Raw genomic sequence first — 19545 nt, 5'->3', positions numbered from 1 at the left:
CTATTTGAAAAAAAAAACTACACTCTGCATTACATCGAAAATCTAATCATTATTGTTTCAAATTTTCGTCATAACTAGCTGACATTTTTAAATTTTGAAAACAATAATTGTTCTTTAACTAAGTAGTACAATGTAATTATAAAAAAATTATACGAATATTTATATGAAAGTTTGTCACATGGTGAATGATTGTAGCTAGGCATGTTTGGTACACAAAATGAAATAATGTGTTATAAATTTATTGTGACATCTGTTATTAAAATTTGTAATATGTATTTCATTATTTGGTCACAATGTTAAATACAGTCAAGATTTTTAGATTAATTAGTTTAGTGGAGTATATCATTTGGAGCGGAGGTGATATAATTAGTTCAAACAACGTATTATGGTGTTAGTACATTTTTACACTTTTTCATATTTGCGGAGTTTTTGTTTATTAAGAAACACAATATAGTCACATGTATATTATGCACCTAATCACATCACACGTATGCAAAATTGCAAATGAACCTATATGCATAATTGCAACTCATGCATTTCACATGACTTATGTGACTTTTAACAACAATATAGGGAATATTGATTTACGACGAAATTAGATAATACTATCATCATATTTTTTATCTTATTCTAAACCTAATCCAACCAAATAGGATTATGTTTCTCTTTTAAAAACTCCAAACCCCACTCCTATTTCCAATTTATTTGGTGTTCCTTTCCCCTCTCTCTCTCCAATATCTGCAGCGGCAGCGCGTCTCCAACACCGCAGCGCACTCTCCCTCACACATCAAATTCCTCCACCGGCGGCGCGTGCGGAACGCGAAGCTGACTCATTCCTGCACGTGTTTCCCATCCTCTCTCCTCTCCTCCCCCCTTAAGCAAATCGGAAAAGCAAGAAGCCCCTGCCAATTGACACAACAAAACCGGATAAATGTCAACCCTTCCTCCGCCACTGAACTTGAAAGCCGTCCCCTTTGAGGCCACCGGCAGCTCCTCCGCCGCCGCCAACAAAGACCGCAGGATGCAATCATCTGAGCAGTTGGTTCTCGATCTTTGCAATCCGGATCTCCGAGAAAATGCGCTTCTCGAACTTTCCAAGGTCAAATCTTGAGTCTGAATGTTTATTATTTTTGTAAATTTATTATTTTGACACTCAGAAACCCCTTCTATGATTCATTTACGATCTCACATTTCATAATCGAACGAACTTTGTAAACTCCGATGAGGAAATTTGGTACGAGGGGATATATAAAAGTAAAATTAAGACTTTGATTGTCAGTAAATGCGTGTATGCCAACAAGGAAACGTTATTTCATTTGAATAACTTTGCAAAGTTTTGAGCTTTTTGATTTGGTCTGCTGAATTGCATGGTGGAATGGTTTGTAAGTAGCAAATTTGTGTCTTTTAGGTTTTCTGTGCATCTATTTCATTTCTATCAGTTTTAATTATGCTTCTGATTCTCCTGTTTGTTATCCACTGTCTTGTTTCCGTTCAAGCAGAAGAGAGAACTTTTTCAAGATCTGGCTCCATTGCTGTGGAATTCCTTTGGCACCATTGCTGCTCTTCTGCAGGTTTGTTGATATCATTAAAATGAAATTGCACTTTCCTTTTTCTATAGTGGTATACCAGGGTAATATTTGGATCCGTGACGATTCTAGTTTATGTATTCTTCGTTTCTCAATTATGGAAATAGAAGCTTTTATTTTAACAACATTGTCAATTTTGTGCTCTTATGGCGCTTCAGATATTCGATACAATCATTCTGGAACCGAGCAATGTTTTTATAAGAATAGCCTGTTGCCTTACCCAATACCTTGCTATATATGTAGTGAACCTGGATCACGTTAGGTCGTTGCAGTAAAAGCTATACTGCCTCATACTTTATTCAATTTCATCTCATTGGGATTGTCGGTTACTGCATGACTTGAAATCTACGACGTAAACATTGTGCATGCTAACCTTTTTCGCGCTACTTTTTGATGAAGATATCTAGGGACTGATTTTTTTCCTATTATTATTAACTTCTACCAAAATTTGGTGTGATATGTTAAAGTTGGCTGATTTTGTTCTTACAACTTTTGCTTGAAATTTGGTTTATTTAAACTGTTGAGCATTAGTCTTAAGCAATTCTAGTGCTGCATCTGTGTTTTATACATATTCCGTTGTTTATTGACCTCCTCCAGGAAATAGTCTCCATTTACCCAGTTTTGTCACCGCCAAATCTGACTCCTGCACAGTCGAATAGAGTTTGCAATGCACTTGCGTTACTTCAGGTAACATTGGTCTCTGTTCACATACAGATTTTGTTTCTTCTACCTGCGAATTGGTTTGGTGATTGTTGATTTTTCTGCAAATCAATGTTGTCAATGGTGTATGACGGTTATGAATGGTTAAATAAAAATATTATAAACATAGATAAAAATAAGAAATATAACATGCAAAAACTTGGAAAATGATAGAAACATAATATATCTCAAACCTTGGCTCAATATTTAAAACATAAAGTCATTACATAATATGTCCGATAATTTAAGTCTTAGCATAACACTAATTAAAATGTAAAGTCATAAATTTCCATGCTTGGCGGGTTAATGGAGTAAATGGATCAGGTTGGCCGTTGGCGGGTTTATAATGCAAGCTCACGTAATCAAGCTCACATCCCATGATACAACTAATCACTAGGCTATTTTTACGCATATTACAAAGATCCAAAACTGCAAGAAAACAACCAAAATTTAATAATGCAAGCGCACATAATCTATACCTTAAGCAAACTATCATACAAAAATTATTAATGCAAGCTCACGTAATCAATACCTTAAGCAAACTATCAAACAAAACTTAATAATGCAATCTCACATAATTAATACCTTAAGCAAATTGTCAAACAAAACTTAATAATGCAATCTCACGTAATCAATACCTTAAGCAAACTATGAAATCAAACTGAAACATTTTCATGGCAACTGTAATGCGACCAGGATACTTTATGTAAACTGGACACGATAGAAAGGGATGGAATGTTGCTGGGAAAGACGTGATTTATGGATAGTGATGATGGAATAAATGACGCCACAAATGAGGGTGAAAACTCGAATGATAAGTTGATACGGAGTTGAAGGCGGGTGGTCCATTTATTCTCGATAAGATGTCAACACGTTGGACTTTGGCCATAGTAAATAGACCGAATAGGATTGAAAATGAAAATAAGAAAAAAAAACATATAACTCTTCTTTTTCAAGGAAAGCCTCCGGTAACAATTGCCGTTCAATAAAATGCAGAAGCTAATCTATGACTCTTCTCGTCACTTCTCAATATCTCCACATAGTTATCCCTTTCCATGCATTTATATCTTCTCGAAACCACCTCGACATGTCAGCCAATTTTGATCTCGGCCCATACACCGATACACGCTTCGGTGTATTGCGTTGCATTCAACGGTCTTCTCGTTTTCAGCCAAGTCAGGACTCTGGCCCAACCCATCGGGGTTCTTCGCGTTGCTTGGGTTTCCGAACATGGATTGCATCACTTAGCGTGGGAAGTGGTAGGTAAAAATGCAGAAGTTGGAATTGGAGACATTTACCTGCTGTTTACGACTATGCTTTTACCTCTTGTGGCTTGTTCCAGTCCCCAGTCTAGCATAGCCATTGCCCTTTCTAAATATCATTTGAAGTACTGGGTCATCCAATTAAAATAAATCTTAATATACGGAAAGTATCTTATGGACCTTCTTAAACTTACATGCTTTTCACTTTTCTTGCAGTGTGTGGCCTCACATCCGGACACAAGAATGTTATTCCTCAATGGTAATTTTCATGGACATATGTAGTATCTTGCCTAATCTAGTGATACTAACCATGTCAGGTGTCTAGTGGAGCCTCTTACATTTCTCCTTTGGTAGAGGCTGAGTTCCTATCTTTGTGGGGTAGAATGATGATTCCGTTCTTTCATAGTCACTCTTATCATGCTATTGGCTACATCTACCAGTGCTGTGTACTCCGCTTTACCTTGATTGGGTCACAGTGTAATAAGATAGCATGACTGCCTCTGCTTGCAACTTCACATGGCTAAAAAGGCTAATCCAAATTGTTCAAAAGTAACTGCTCCCATATATATAAAGCTTTCCTTCTTTCCTTGTAGGACATAGGATTCCAAAATCACCCCTGTTGAAGATGCAATGCCCTCATTGCATTCGTTTTGTTTTGGGACCACCTTGCTAGATAGTTCCCTCATGGTGGGGTGGGCTCTAATAGCCCTTGCAATGGCGCCTATTAGTGCTACTACTACGGTAGCACAATGGGATCCATTTTCCAAAGTGGTTAATCCATGTTGCTAGAAGATTGTCAACCTTTTCTTCTTTCCTTGTTTTTTTTTTCTGTTGGATATGGGATGCTATGCATTGAAAGTGTCTGTTTATATTGATGTTTCCCTGTTGCAGCGCACATTCCTCTCTACTTGTATCCATTCCTTAATACGACCAGCAAATCAAGACCCTTTGAGTATCTGAGGCTTACAAGTTTAGGCGTTATAGGTGCTTTGGTCAAGGTATTCTCTATTGACCTAATTAACTTTCTATGCATGCATTGTAAGAAGTGTTATCAGTTATGCTCTTTAAATAGGAAAATCTTGCTATATATGGAAAACTTGCAACAGTTCTTTCCTTTGCTGAGACAATGTAATGAGGTGGAGGGTAGTAGAATTATGGAGGGAATCATTCTCATTAATGGTCTGTGGTATGTGGTGGGGCCTGGAATCAACAAAATAACGAGTACCAGTTTTAACGTATCACCCTTCTCCATCAATCAATTTCATTCCTGTTGCTGTTCCCGTCAATCAAACCCCATTAGTTTTTCGCATTCATGAAAGTATTCCCCCAACTTACTTGCAATAAAATGTTGTCTAGCTCACCAAACAATGCAATGTTGTCTTGTTCTCTTAAAATGTATGATCTGATCTGTCCGCATCCTAAGCTACCATCAAAGCAACAGTTGCCACATGTATATTCTGTCTTTCCTCAGTTTTATTAGTTATCTTTTGATTATACATTCCCTTCCAGCGATGGCCATTGCGTTCATTGCAAGAGAGCCTCATATTGCATTGTTCTTCATGATTCATTGTGTGTTTGGCTCTCAGGTTGATGACACCGAAGTTATCAGTTTCCTTTTGTCTACGGAGATCATTCCCTTGTGCTTGCGCACTATGGAGATGGGAAGTGAATTGTCTAAAACAGTAAGTTCCTTCTAGCAGTTCTAGGTCATTCATTTTTGGTATCCTTGTTTCAGAGATGCAGTCAAGGCTAATAATGCGTCTCTAAATATAAATACTACAATCTATCTTGTTGGTTTATACAACTATCCAATTCCACCTTAATAGACATTCTATTTTCACCTTCAATTAGTGTTTTTGGCGCATAATTTAACATTTGAACTAGGTGGGTTAAGAACGATAGTCTAATACTATGATAAATTGCTCCAGTGGAATAGTAATATACTCCTATTAGAGTAGAGAAATTATAGTGATACAGATTCGTAATCAAGACTTTCTTTTGGCAGGTGGCAACTTTCATTGTGCAGAAGATTTTGCTTGATGATGTGGGCTTAGAGTATATATGCACCACCGCTGAGCGCTTTTTTGCAGTAGGTAGAGTGCTGGGGAACATGGTTGCTGCACTGGCTGAACAGCCTTCATCACGGTTGCTGAAACACATTATCAGATGCTATCTTCGATTGTCTGATAATCCAAGGTATGTCTGTCAACTGCATATGCGTTTCTTCATTCATATTCTTAACCAATCTCCGTGTATACACAGAGCTTGCGACGCCCTGAGAAGCTGTCTGCCTGACATGCTTCGAGACGCGACCTTCAGTGGCTGCCTTCGTGTAAGTGCTCATGGATGTTTTCTTGGTGAAGTTAAACAGTCAATGTAGTTGTGAACCGATCTTGCAATGTTTCGTTTCAGGAGGATCCAACCACAAGAAGGTGGCTGCAGCAGTTGCTTCTCAACGTTCAAGGGCCTCGGGTTGCTATGGAAGCTGGTGGTTTTGATCATATGATGGGTTGATGATTTAGAGTTGCGGCATATCATATTCATGTCTCTCTCTACATATAATTAAACTATAAATTTATATAGTGTCTAAATTTATGACTCAATTTAGCTTGGAAGTTTAACTCAAAAACCCGAATCTTGCAAAGCTGAAAGCTTTGTATATTTTACATCATGGTTTGCAGTATCATTTGTGAGTTTATCTAACCGTCCATCTTATGTATTGTTTCTTCTATTATTAAGAAAAGAGCAGTGATAAATACACAAAACATTGTATACACAAAATTGGACATTTTAGATGTTTTACATTTACAATTAATTTTTGATGATTAATTATTTTTATTTTTATTTTTTATTTTTTAATTTGGTAAAGGATGATTAATTAATTTAATGTATCACGTTATTACCCTTCTATGATCTTTGGGAAAAAATAAGCTTTCTGTAATCACATTTTCATTTTATTCTTTACCTTTTTATTATTTTATCCTTTCTTAGCCAATCGTGACTTTATTCGGATACAGTGAAATAAAATGTAGATTCTGTATTATCTACATTTGTTTACATAAATTTATTCTACTTATTTGATTTAATTTGTGATTACTTTGTGATTCAAAACCTGGACTTGACTTGAGTGCAACATCTTCACTTCAATCATGGAGCATATCAATATTGTGTTAAGGAGAAAGAGTGTTTGACTCTGCCCTCAATTTATCAATCACAAAACAATATTCCTCTGCTATATTGTATACGCTCACAACATTTAGTATCTTCCAAATACATTGCTTCAAATGAACACGACATTTGAATTTTCTTCAATGAAATCCGGATATACAACGCACTAACCTATCACTAAATTAAAATAACGTGTGATATCAATCTTGCAACTTAGTAGTACTCATTGCATATTACTACTACACACATATATACTTCAATTCTGTCGTATATAAATTTTTAACGAGCAGCCAACTATATTGCATATAAGTTTGACTCATTCAAAGATGAAACGAACCCGTACACCAGGCTAGATGACCCCAGTGCATTCAGGAACATTTTGAGAGAAACTTCACGAGCCCATACACTACACAGTTCAGTGTCATTTGAACAAATATTCGACTTGTAACAGGATTACATCTAAATCAAACCAGCTTTACATAAATAAAATCTTCAATGCAGATTCTTCATGTTCTCGTAATTTCTTTTCCAACTCTTCAGAAGATTATAAGCAATTTTGACATATCAAAGGAAAGTAAATGCTATTATGTAGAACTTATTTTCAAGAGGAATGCCACCAAACATCCCAACAAAGCACCTGCTAAAACCTGGAGTTGGAGATGAGAAAACCATAAGTGTGGTTGTCATGGTTTTAAGTTTACAAGTCCAGGATTCAAGGCAGTATATTACTTATTAGTCAAATCTGTTAAATAACAGAATTTTATATACTATACTATATGGTACTGCAACAGAAGAACAGAAGGTGCTCCACTACCCCCATCATATGTACGGCATATATCTACGAGAAGAGTATAATGTATATGTATAGTAAGTCCAGGAGATCATTTATTTGCAAGTAGCACTAATCTTCCATCAGATGACAATAAAATACTGAATATGGGTGAGGACATTTCAGACAACCATACTTGAGCCCATATATAAAAGACTATGTTGAGGGGGCAATTCAGCAAACTATACATATACATTTGAGATTGCATCAGCAAACTATGTCGAGGGGGCAATTCAGGCAACCATACTTTATAACTTTTTTTATATGTAATTTAGCAAACTGTACCTGCAGTGGAGTGTGGCCTAGCGAATCCCGAAGAGGTCTGACATTAGCAACCGGATGCCCAGGGGGCAATTCACACACAATTTGATTCAATAACTGCAATGTCGGTAGGAATAAATGGCATCAGATATGTCAGAAACAACTGCACCAATAAAATTATCTAATTTTAGACCATCCTGTCATCATAAAACCAGATCGCACCTCAGCTTGCCGACCCGCATGAAGTCTAATGCCAGTAGCATCGTACATCACCTGTAATATATCATTATTGTTAGCCAGGAAAAAATAGGAAAAAGGTTACAAACCCTAATAATATGAAAAAATTATCCCCTGTTTAACTATTTGACTTGAAACATTGAACTTAATGGAGTAACATATTCCAGTCTACTTTGTGAAAGAAGATAAGAAACTCCATATATAGTATAGAAAAATTACCATATCTGATGAGTCACATAGTTTAGAACTCAATAAACAAGCACACAATGCTAAAAGGAGGGAGAAAACCTGGTTTAGAAAGTACATACAACACATGCCAAGACAACTGCAATGGAAAATGATGCTGCTCCTACTCCTTCTTCCAAGCCAATTGCAGTTGCAAGAGCAGTGACAGTCGCTGAATGTGATGACGGCATTCCACCTGAGCTAACCATCTTTCTAGAATCCCATTTTTTATCCTTCAACCTACATAACTAAAGGGGACATATTGAAAAATCAAACACGAAATAGCATGATAACAAGTACTACTATAAATCTCCATCTGATAAAAGTTGAAAAGTTAACTAATTGCCACTATAATGTGTTATCACAACGAAAACACAGAAGTTGAAAGTTAGAAATAAATAGCTATGATAAAATGCTTGTCTTATATGGTCTATGCTAAGTGAATCCCTTTTAAGATAGCTAGCTTCGTATGCAACTCACTCAAATATATCATATGCTTTAATAGCAACTTTTGCAGCCATGAAGTCTGGGAAAAAGGTGAAGATCACACAAATTTGGTTTCCCTCTGAAACTCCCAAAGCCAGTGAAATATAGACGTTATATTACAGAGGCGCATATCCATATTTCAGCTGATGCACAATCAATATCGGTTCATGCTCGAGCTCATATATAAGAAACTTTACATAAACGTTTCAGATATCAATTTTAGCATCAACAGAAAGAACAATATTCAGATTGAATACTTTTATATACTAGAAAAACCTTCCTTTTGTTTCAGATAGTTTTCCTTGGTAGTATACAATAAAAAACACACATAATTAATTAACTTGTTCAAATTACATTTCCTAATTGCACGTGAAAATGCAATGTTATACTTATACCAAACGATCAATACAATATCCGCAAATTTATGACGCAGTGCTTCAAATAGCAAGCAACAGAACATAATAGCGTGGGCAATATCTTGTTCAGTAGGTATTCTGAAGAAGCACACGGAAAATAATCGAGTCTCACCTCACATTATCAAATATCCATACAACCACTTGGTGCAGAAAAATTCCAACAATGTTAAAAGAGAAGAAAAAAAGTAGTCCTACCAAGTAGTGAAAGGTTTGAGGAACTGAGCAACTGCACAGGCGAGCAAGGCGGAAATGAGGGATAGGTTTGCAGGGGCAACGGCGGAACGGAGAGTCGCCGCAGCATCAGCATCGGCGGCGCCCATCACCTCGCTGCCGGATCGAATTCGTGCAATTGAGGGATACGGAATCGGGGGCGGAGGGGATTTGGAATTTCGATTGGGGAAGAATGGAAGAGGGAGAGTCACAGTTGGATGAAGCAACCTTGTTGCCGAAATCGGATGAATTCATTCTTTAAGATTTATTGTATTCAAATTAGCACGTCGGCTGCTCGAGAGGTTGACCAATTACCATATCCATAAACAGGATTTATTTATAAAATACTTAATTAGTATTGGTAAAGAATGGAGTACTATAATTTTGGTAGGATTTTTTTTTAATAAGGTCAGACTCATTTTTTATTAGTATATTTTTCTTTTTATTGCTCTTAGTACTATTTTACTAATTTTATGGAGTAGTATTATAAACTTGTACTGTTTCAAAAATTTCGGAAATATTTTTGATTAGATATGAAATTTTATGTAGTTTATTTTGTGTATTTAGTTAAAAGAGAATGAATAGAAATAATGATATTTGATTTTAGAAAAGGGAGTGGTATTTCCAAATAACCTATACTTGTAGAAACAAGTTTGAAAGTATCTTCTTCCGACGCGCCGCACTCTTGCTTTTTTCTGTGTATATCATTCTCCACTGTTTCTTCCGCCGTCTTCGACAGCAGCAAGGGAACTATCTGAAAAAACTTTCTTACTAGTCCAGGTAATCTCCGTTTCATGAATACATGTTTTGGTTAGACTGCATTCCATATAATATTTTCTGACTAACTACTACTACTACTACTACTACTACTACTACTACTATATATTTATCCCACACGTTTACCTGTCGCGCATTAAAACAATTGATTGAATCGCCATGCTTTAATAACTTATTTCTTGCTTGTTCGTCAATTGTTCGGTGATATGCCTCAAAGGCCTCGCTTAAGCTACTCCATCTGTTACATTTGAATTTGTTTCCAACCGAAATAGTACCAAAAGCAAAAACAAAAAATACTAGTAATAAACGACTAGAGAGCTGTGGGCTACCTTGTCCTACTCGTTTATTTTGGCATCTCTATTTGTGATGGTGTCATAGATGTGGTTATTGAGTCAAGAAAATGGACTGTTTATTTGATAGGATTAAGGGTAAAAATATGTACAAGGCATCTTTATTTGGACGATTTGATTCTGAATGCCTGCTTGTGGAGATGTTAACTACAAATATTTGAATCTTAGCAAAATTCTTGCTATGCTTGACTAATAACCTTTTCTGCTTCTATATTTGATTAGGTATATGGCATCATCTTCGCTATTTTCCACTTGCACCATAAATGGGAGTGTACTTGCTTCCAAGGCTTCACAGACCAGTGCTGAGCCTGTCTGCAATCATCTCAATGGTAGCTCAAAGCTAACGTATAGATCCCTGCCCATATCTGCATCTGCCGACATATCACATTCACGGGCTTTTCCAAATGGGAGAGCATTTGACTGGAAACAAGGGAACTTATCTCTCAGGGGTGGAGTCGGATGCAAAGCATTGGCTGTTGAGACAAAGCCTTTCTTTTCCGTGGGGAGTAAGTTTCAACTTGAAGATGTCATTGAAGCTCAACAGTTTAATAGAGATACTCTCAGTGCCATATTTGATGTGGCAAAGGAGATGGAGAAGATTGAGAAGAACTCAACTGGAAGCAACCTTCTAAAGGGGTATCTGATGGCTACCCTGTTTTATGAGCCTTCAACCAGAACTAGGCTTTCATTTGAGTCCGCTATGAAACGTTTGGGTGGGGAAGTGTTAACTACAGAAAATGCACGGGAGTTCTCGTCAGCAGCAAAGGGGGAGACACTTGAAGGTAGTTAGACAACTGTTTATTTGAGCCTTTACGATTACATGCTAATACTGATCCATATTATCCCCAGATACCATAAGAACAGTTGAAGGCTACACTGATATCATAGTAATGAGGCATTTTGAAAGTGGTGCTGCAAGAAGAGCAGCGGCGACAGCCAATATCCCAGTTATCAATGCCGGAGATGGTCCTGGACAGCATCCAACCCAGGTCTGCAAACTGAAGTTTGTACTGAAGTTTGTTGAACATATAAATTTTTTGATCATGTTTTTAAAATCTGGAATTGCACATGCAAACTGCATTTGCATGTGTCCCCATGGAACAATGTTTAAAGCATATTGTGTTCTCAAGTGATCATAAGAAACATGATTTGAGTTCTGTGTGACTTAAAGCAAAAAGTTGACAAGAATGTTATTACATTCATATGAATGAATGTAGATTAATTACACTGGTTTCCTTTTATGAGAATCTTAAACTAATGCAGTGGTTCTATGTATTTGTCTGCTGGACCATAAACTTTGTCTAATCATCCATCTTCGCAATTTAAAGCTTAATTTAGAGGTTTATATACAACATAGTACTATTGTGTATAGGCTAAAACAGATATATCATTATGTTCGGCTCATTGTATTGTACTTATCTTCTTTTCATGTTGATGGACAGGCTCTCCTCGATGTATACACTATTCAAAAAGAGAGAGGAAAACTTGATGGAATCAAAGTCGGGCTTGTAGGAGATCTTGCTTATGGGAGAACAGTTCGCTCACTTGCCTATCTGCTGGCCAAGTACAAAGATGTCAAAATCTATTTTGTGTCGCCAGAAGTAGTGAAAATGAAGGTAGTCAGAATATGTAGTTTCCCATAGAGAACATGCCATATACCTGTGAGCTTAATTAATCTCTTCCAAAGTAATGATTTCAGGGGAAATGATAATTATGTTTATAATCTAAATAAAAAGAGACTGTAAGTTTTCCTTAATATTTGACAATAAGGTGAGATAATATTGTTTTGGTTTTGACATCATTTCAGGAAGACATAAAAGATTATCTTACCTCTCAAGGAGTTGAATGGGAAGAGAGTGCTGATTTAATGGAGGTGGCTTCAAAATGTGATGTTGTTTATCAAACCCGTATTCAGCGAGAAAGATTTGGAGGAAGAACTGATCTTTATGAAGAAGCTAGAGGCAAGTACATTGTGGATCAGAATGTACTGGATGTGATGCAGGAACATGCAATCATAATGCATCCTCTACCACGGCTTGATGAGGTCGGTTTGTCTTCATTATCATTTTTGGATGTGTTTATTTTCGAACTTGCCATGTCTCATTTCCTGATTTATGGGTTCTATCCATGGACGAACTTCAGATAACTGTCGAAGTTGATGCTGATCCAAGGGCTGCCTACTTCAGACAAGCAAAGAATGGCCTATACATCCGTATGGCCCTTTTGAAGCTTTTGCTTCTCGGCTGGTAAAAGATGCATTTTCTCTGAGAAGTTATAGCGGATTGCCTCCTTGAAGATAGAAGTTGAGGAACTATTCCAATTTTTCCCAGTCACATGTTGCATATTGCTCTGGCAATTGGCGCTAAAATTTTGTTTCTAGGGTATATTTCATATAAGCATATGATTACATTACATTCCGATTTTGTCTTCTAAGATGATCCATCGTATTGTTGATTTTGAATTCATGATTTGGATTCATAAGATATTTACTTATCAATCAATATACTATTGTGCTTTTTCATTCATTTGAAGCAACTGAATGTGTGTACCAGAAACTCAAATGAAGGAAAGAAGGGTTGCAACTGAATGTGTATACTAGGAACTCTGAAAAAACGACCAAAGTTTTTTTTTAATGCAATTAAGAATGTTAAATTATATTTCTAAATATATTATTAACGCTTTTAAAAACTCCTCATTCTTGATGTCTCAAATAAGGTTAACCATCCAAATGAAAGCATATTTTTCAAAGAATTTCAACGAAAATAATTGAATCTATATTAGTGTTCAATATACGGTGTTTTTGTCCACTAGATAGCACATCAATTCTCAAAAGTTACGTTTGCAAATATTAACTTTGAGATTAATATTCTATTTTTAAATTTTATGGGAATAACTATTTAGAGCATCCGCAATGGTGCTTAGGCCAGCCATAGGCCAGCCATTCTCTCCCATGCCACGTCAGCAACACTAAAAAAACCACCTGCCACATCAGATTTAGGCCAGCCATAGGCCAGCCGCAATAAAAATAATTCAAAATATACTACATTTACGGAATTAAAATTACGACACATATACGAGAAAAATTCGTTAGTTTTATTTAAATAAAAAAAGTACATTAACTAAAAATCAAAAAAATTACATAATAAAAAAAATTCCGGGCTTCCACACACGAGCCACCGCCCCACTCTACTCCTCACTAATTTATTAAAAAAATACATTAAAAAATGTTAGTATGCCTTGAATCCGTTATAGTTTGCCGTTATAATTAGGTATAATTAATTACCATTAGTAATTTAATATAGTCAAATTGCAATCACCGTCTATTTTTTGACGGTTCTGTTAAGTGAGGACCGATTCGGGTTCGAGTTTATTTGTGAGAGACCAAATAATCAAAATGATAATGTTAAAGACCAAATTGATAAAACGGCCACATGTTAAGGACCACATTTGGCCTTTACTCATTTAACTTTCATACTGTGATTGGGTTCTAATGAAATTTTCATATTTTATGTATTTTTTCAAAATATTTTCATCTATGTTTCACATGCTAAATATATAATCGAATGAGGCACATTAGGGTGTCCACAATAGATAAGGCCATGGCAAGCCCAAACCACAAATTAATTATTTTTTTATATTTTAATTTAACTAGAATAAAAATTATTGGACTATAATAATTAAAAAAATGCATAATTTAATAAAAAATTTAAATAAAAAATTTTGAAAGTAGAATTGAGACAAATTGAAAAAGATGAAGATTGGAATGAAGTAAAAAAATTGAGAATAATGGGTATATTTATAGTAAGAAATAAATAAGAAAAAAAATCTATTAAAACTTGAGCTGAGCCGGCCGCCACAATAGGGCGTCCAAGAGCCCTGGCCCAGCCAACTGTTCGGCGCGCCAATGGGCTACCCCCGCCGCGGCTCTGCTTGTCCTCCACTATAGGAGCCACGGCCCGGCCAAGACCCATGCCCGAGAGCCTCAGCTCCCTATAGTGGATACTCTCTTATATGTCAATTGCCGAAAATAAGAGGGTTATCCTAATAATTGGCGATTGACCCACAAACTTCAATTTCTATCTCATAACCCAACTCAAGTCGGTAAAAAAAGCCAATGTTGATGAAATACAAAGCACCAGAAACCAGCATATAAACCCCAATGTCTAACAAACTCGATAATGAAATTGAAATACATAACTTATGCATAATCTAGAATAGATTAAATCTGACTTGCATTCACCTAGTAATATGTAAATATAGATCCATTTCCTTGCTTCAGGCGCCACCAGTCTGGTGCAACATTGCATCAACCTCATCACCATCCTCCATTTCAAGCTGTAAAACAAATCATATTCTCTATAAATGCTCTTTCTCTATGTGTCAATGTATGTGAAAGAGAGAGGATAGGGATAATTAACCTCATCCGGTGTCTGCTCGGGTCGGAGACGACGGCCGTCAAAGAGGAAAGCAATAGAGCTGTACTCAACCGATTGTCGGTCGCAGTAAGCATTCATCAGCTTCTTCAGCGCCGTGCTTCTCTTGATCCTAAAAAACACCTCATTTCCGTCCTGACAATTCACAAATTTTTCTTCAACTTATTTTCACCACAAAATTCATACACAAAATTGAATTCTAGTACAACATACGCTCCAAAACCACAATATTTGTTGAAGATGAGAAAGGATGCTTTCGTCACATAAAAAGGGGAGAACCCTAGAATTTAAGCGATCGCCGTGAAAAGCTTTAATCGTAACGCATGCTAACTTGAAATCACAAAAAGGAACAGAAGGCGTGGGCGAAGAAAGAGTGGTACCTGGCCTTTAACTTTGAGATTGATGTGAATGGTAGAATCAGCGGGCTTCTTGTCGTCTTCAACGGTAGACATTGTTTCCGCTCCGATTTGCTGCAACACACAACTTGTGTGGGTGGGTAATGGGTTTATATTTCGAAATATCTTGGTTTTCTGTACGAATTTGAGATTTTCAATAAAGCGGGAATGGATGAATGGCTGAGATTATTAGGTGTGTGATCGACGATTGGAATTGGGCAGTAATGTAATGCACGCTGCGTAGGAAGTAAGCTAACCAATTGTTTTCTAGAAATGAGAGGGAATCATTTTCGACGCGCTATTATTAATTGCTATTCTCATGCTTGCTAATTGTTCACGATATTGTTCAATCTTCTGAAGCATCACAAACAAACAAGAGTTGAAAAAGCTTCAAAAATTTTAACCAAAACACAAAAGTTGAAGATTCTTCATATCACTGTTTACACTTGGTTGCATAAAGTGTTTTTTTTACTCCCTCCATCTCCGAATAAGAGTTACTGATTTCCATTTTGGTCCGTTCCCAATTAAAAGTAGCACTTCACTTTTACCATAAATGGTAGGTAGGTCCCACATTCCACTAACTCATTTCACTCATATTTTATTATAAAACCAATATAAAAAATTGGGTCTCACATTCCACTAACTTTTTCAACCAACTTTTCTTTACATTTCTTAAAACTCATGTCCGGTCAAAGTGCTACTCCTAACGGGGGACGGAGGGAGTATTAATTATTTTGCAAGTAAATAGTTATATAAAATAACTTTTTTTAGTAGTACGTACTAAATTAATGATTATATTAGTAATGTTAAGATTAGTTCAAGTAGTAATTAACTAATTGATCATATGTCATCATTATTTTGATAGTGATATATTAAAGCAAAAATAATGAAAATTTTAAAAGGCAGGTTAATTTTTAGATTAATTGATAATTTCTTCTTGATACGAACACGAACGTTCGACATCGAGTGCCACGATTATCGAAGGGGTGGAATATATAGTATTAGCTTGATTTAGTGCGGATATGAATATTTTTTTCGTTGTTCGGGGCGGCGCCAGAGGCAAATGGAGGGGGCGGACATGGTAAATTTATGTCCCGATAAGGGGGAAATAGTCGCACGGAGGGGGCGACCGCCCCCTCCTACCCCCTAGATCCGCCTGAAGGGGTTGGCAGCGGAAGCATACATAAATCGATTACATAATAATCCTGATCTATTTAGTAGATTATTTAGACAAATTCTATTCGCGCAATTATCACATGTATCATGCTCACAACTCAAATAAATCATGCTTTAAATTAATTAAAACCTAAAACATGCTTTTCTACGGTTTAGCTATTTTACCTTGATGATTATCCAAAGAATCGAAGATAGCTAGTGTCTTCTCCACGTGAAGATCTTCAGTACTAAACCACAGATCTTCTGTCTGGTTCCCGGACTGTAAACTGATATCAGGGTGGGCTGTTCTCACCAGTATACTAGGACTTAAATAAAGAAGACGAAAAACCTTTCCCACGGAGGAGAAAAATCATCCCTTTCCTATGTAGAGAGGGGGACGAAAATTTTGAAGAAAATTAAGTGTATTTTATGTCTCATTTATTCTTCTATTTATATTAAGTCACATATTGGGCCCAGACAAAGATCTATGGAAGGTTTTGGATATGGGCTCCTCCAATTAGCTTTTTACAATTAAATTGAACCCCAATTTAATATAAGCTTTTAATTGGAATATTACGAGCAGCCACTACAGAAGTAATATTGCACTCCCTATCCAAATCCGAAATTATAAGTAATCCGGGTTTCCATTGCTTGATATTTATTTCCCGCGCTTAAGATAGAAACATCCATTAATTAATCATTGTCTGCTATGAACTTAATTAATTAATATCTTATTAATTCCAAGAGTGGACTCAGTAAGAAATTCTTATTTATTATTCATAGAGTAATCAAACTCCAACTAGTTAGGTAACGAGTGTTGGTTTTGTTGTTAGAAGCTAATGATGGTTAGCGAAAGAGTGTTCTGAAATTTATAAAGAAAACCCTCGGTCCAGGGGATCCGCTAGACACTGGATCTAGGAATTCAGAGAACCTTAAGCTACCTGTCGTTGGGCACACAATCGCTACCTTAACTCCATCTTTAAAAAACCCTCAACCCGCTTTAGTTAAGAAAAACTAGTACATGGAAGTAGAGATCGAATCCACAGAGATGAATGCGCAAGTAAACATGTTTGAAGACTCGGGAACTTTTTTTGTTGGCTGCTGCCACGCAAGTTTGGGGTTGAGCTTTAATTCCTAGACTTGGTAATTGAGATATTCTACTCTAACAGCTAGATCTAGGCATAGACTTAAAAACATGCATATTAAATCGAAATAGAGCAAGACAATTACCAGATCTAATGAACAATTTCCTAAATTAACCTAGACTCGGGAAAGAAGCTAAACGTGGGGACCATTTTCTGAAAAGGTAGAGTACGACTAAAAAGTTGCAAAATAACTAACTAAAGGATTAACTAACAGCGATATCACCTTCTCCATTATATTGCACGAAACAACCAGCTAAAACAGAGCAAAGCGAGAATCGAAACAACGTAAACCAAATTAAACCGACAGAAATTAAGAACAGATAAAACTGAAGCAGATCTATAACTACTAGACGAGGCAAAATGAGAATGCAGAATTTAAACAACTAAATGAAACACATACAAGCAGACCCAACCACGGGACGCTTAATGCACTCCAGATCCAAGCCATCCACAACAACCAAACACCATTTCCATCTCCGATCCTCACTAGTCTACGTAGATTCAACCGATCGACAACAGATTTCTTACAAACCAACTCCAAACTCAGATCAATCAAAAATAATCAGCAAATCAAATCCAAAACAACACGATAAGATAAACGGAACATAAACAAACATATCCATTGCAAAATACAAAATATCCAACGATAGAAACAACACCAAAGCCGAGCCTCGAACAGCGAGGACTCGGCGAGTACCAAAAGTAGACAGAAAATTAAAGACAATTCTTTCTTCGCCTCCGTAGAGATGGTGTTGCACCCAAACCTTCGATGAAACTAGAACCCCCCTGAATATTTTCCCCCTCAGTGTGTGAGTGTGTAGAGAAAAAGTGGAAAACTAAGCTAGGAGCTAAAAGGTGATGATCAAGACTGCCTTCATGTTGATTGCGTGCTCCTTTTTATAGTGGATAGAGCTTCTAGACTGTTCTTGTGATTCCTATTTTGCCCTCCAATCGATGCTCCTCAGTCTAGTGGCTCTTCATCCTTCTGCTCAATTTTCCTTGCCAGCTTCCTTCACCAGGCGATCTCTGTCTTCCTCCTGGGGCTGGCATTTTCTCTACACACCTGGCTCAAAAAGGTTTGTTAGACCTGGGAGATCGCAGAATTTAACCCTATAACCAATGCATGAAATTAGCCTTATCACTAGGTTCTGAATAATAAAACTTTATTTCAAGCTCCTCTTGAGGATGTTATCAAACGAGACTCACCCCGCGCACGATTCAACATAATAGCAATCCTAGCACCGCTAGATATTAATCACCACTACCCAATATACCAGGCTTATTGGGTTGCGAAAAATCCGCACCATTTGGTAAGTCAAAGTAGTGCATAATCAATACCGTATGCTCAATGCTAAGGTACATTGATTAAGAAACAATAATTTAAAAGACCTCGTCTTTCAGTAGATAGCATAAAGACATGTCTCGCTGTTAGATCCAATTTAGTGCTATACCACAACAACATTATCTTATTTCAGTAAGACTTAAAAATAATCGAACTGAAATTGCAACCTTTCACGATAGGTAGTCTAAGCCTATTGAAGAGTGGTTTAGAAGCTAATAATAGTTAGCGAAAGAGTGTTCTAAAATTAATGAAGAAAACCACCGGTCCAGGAAATCCGCTAGACACTGGTCTAGGAACTCAGAGAACCTTGAGCTACCTGTCGTTGGGCACACAATCACTACCTTAACTCCCCCTTCAAAACCCTCAACCCGCTTTAGCTAAGAAAATTAGTACATGGAAGTAGGGATCGAATCCACAGAGATGAATGCGCAAGTAAACATGTTCAAAGACTCGGGAACTATTTTTTTTTTGCTGCTGCCACACAATTTTTGGGGTTGAGCTTTAATTCCTAGACTTGGTAATTAACATATTCTACTCTAACAGCTAGATCTAGGCAGAGACATAAAAAC

General features: G+C 36.7%; 4 protein-coding genes across 5 annotated transcripts; 2 read left to right on the top strand and 2 right to left on the bottom strand.

The window, feature by feature from the left end:
• Positions 1–698: 698 nt before the first annotated feature.
• Positions 699–6250, top strand: LOC125196386 (uncharacterized). The gene is made up of 9 exons (XM_048094880.2): positions 699–1099; positions 1500–1571; positions 2184–2273; positions 3764–3806; positions 4439–4545; positions 5134–5229; positions 5553–5743; positions 5810–5879; positions 5960–6250. Exons 1-9 carry the CDS (start codon positions 932–934, stop codon positions 6059–6061), a joined length of 939 nt encoding a protein of 312 aa, XP_047950837.1. The 5' UTR covers positions 699–931; the 3' UTR covers positions 6062–6250.
• A 792-nt stretch (positions 6251–7042) lies between these two features.
• Positions 7043–9674, bottom strand: LOC125192947 (uncharacterized). Of its 2 annotated transcripts, none has more exons than XM_048090630.2 (5): positions 9365–9669; positions 8351–8507; positions 8028–8078; positions 7830–7922; positions 7043–7362 (listed from the first exon to the last, which is right to left on the bottom strand). In XM_048090630.2, exons 1-5 carry the CDS (start codon positions 9487–9489, stop codon positions 7300–7302), a joined length of 489 nt encoding a protein of 162 aa, XP_047946587.1. In that variant the 5' UTR covers positions 9490–9669; the 3' UTR covers positions 7043–7299. The 2 variants fall into 2 exon arrangements, with proteins under 2 accessions (XP_047946587.1, XP_047946586.1); XM_048090629.2 differs by lacking the exon at positions 7043–7362 and adding an exon at positions 7376–7553 and having other exon boundaries at positions 9365–9674.
• Positions 9675–9987: 313 nt separating this feature from the next.
• On the top strand, positions 9988–13027 carry LOC125196118 (aspartate carbamoyltransferase 1, chloroplastic-like). Its single transcript, XM_048094498.2, has 6 exons — positions 9988–10159; positions 10729–11288; positions 11356–11495; positions 11949–12122; positions 12314–12550; positions 12649–13027. The coding sequence occupies exons 2-6, from the start codon at positions 10733–10735 to the stop codon at positions 12754–12756; spliced, it is 1215 nt and encodes a 404-aa protein (XP_047950455.1). The 5' UTR covers positions 9988–10159; positions 10729–10732; the 3' UTR covers positions 12757–13027.
• A 1534-nt stretch (positions 13028–14561) lies between these two features.
• LOC125196119 (small ubiquitin-related modifier 1-like) lies at positions 14562–15485 on the bottom strand. The gene is made up of 3 exons (XM_048094499.2): positions 15320–15485; positions 14925–15074; positions 14562–14841 (listed from the first exon to the last, which is right to left on the bottom strand). Exons 1-3 carry the CDS (start codon positions 15389–15391, stop codon positions 14782–14784), a joined length of 282 nt encoding a protein of 93 aa, XP_047950456.1. The 5' UTR covers positions 15392–15485; the 3' UTR covers positions 14562–14781.
• Between the last annotated feature and the right edge of the window lie 4060 nt (positions 15486–19545).

Source organism: Salvia hispanica, chromosome 4 (assembly GCF_029641045.1).
Source record: "Salvia hispanica isolate PSC_SH4W2 chromosome 4, Shi_PSC_v1, whole genome shotgun sequence".
NCBI classification, from domain to species: domain Eukaryota; kingdom Viridiplantae; phylum Streptophyta; class Magnoliopsida; order Lamiales; family Lamiaceae; genus Salvia; species Salvia hispanica.
The sequence above is the reverse complement of the archived record's forward strand: the minus strand, read 5'-3'. Positions and strand labels throughout refer to the sequence as shown.

Excerpts from the sequence above, each read along its gene's own strand:
- LOC125196386 (XM_048094880.2), top strand. The coding sequence starts at position 932 with ATGTCAACCCTTCCTCCGCCACTGAACTTGAAAGCCGTCCCCTTTGAG. Across the intron at positions 3,807-4,438 it reads AAGAATGTTATTCCTCAATG|CGCACATTCCTCTCTACTTG; the intron begins GTAATTTTCATG and ends TCCCTGTTGCAG. Across the intron at positions 5,880-5,959 it reads CCTTCAGTGGCTGCCTTCGT|GAGGATCCAACCACAAGAAG; the intron begins GTAAGTGCTCAT and ends GTTTCGTTTCAG.
- LOC125196119 (XM_048094499.2), bottom strand. The coding sequence starts at position 15,391 with ATGTCTACCGTTGAAGACGACAAGAAGCCCGCTGATTCTACCATTCAC. Across the intron at positions 15,075-15,319 it reads ATCTCAAAGTTAAAGGCCAG|GACGGAAATGAGGTGTTTTT; the intron begins GTACCACTCTTT and ends GTGAATTGTCAG. Across the intron at positions 14,842-14,924 it reads CCGAGCAGACACCGGATGAG|CTTGAAATGGAGGATGGTGA; the intron begins GTTAATTATCCC and ends TTTGTTTTACAG.
- LOC125192947 (XM_048090629.2), bottom strand. The coding sequence starts at position 9,489 with ATGGGCGCCGCCGATGCTGATGCTGCGGCGACTCTCCGTTCCGCCGTT. Across the intron at positions 7,923-8,027 it reads ATGCGGGTCGGCAAGCTGAG|TTATTGAATCAAATTGTGTG; the intron begins GTGCGATCTGGT and ends CCGACATTGCAG. Across the intron at positions 7,554-7,829 it reads TAGGCCACACTCCACTGCAG|ATATATGCCGTACATATGAT; the intron begins GTACAGTTTGCT and ends CTCTTCTCGTAG.
- LOC125196118 (XM_048094498.2), top strand. The coding sequence starts at position 10,733 with ATGGCATCATCTTCGCTATTTTCCACTTGCACCATAAATGGGAGTGTA. Across the intron at positions 11,289-11,355 it reads AAAGGGGGAGACACTTGAAG|ATACCATAAGAACAGTTGAA; the intron begins GTAGTTAGACAA and ends TATTATCCCCAG. Across the intron at positions 12,123-12,313 it reads CAGAAGTAGTGAAAATGAAG|GAAGACATAAAAGATTATCT; the intron begins GTAGTCAGAATA and ends ACATCATTTCAG.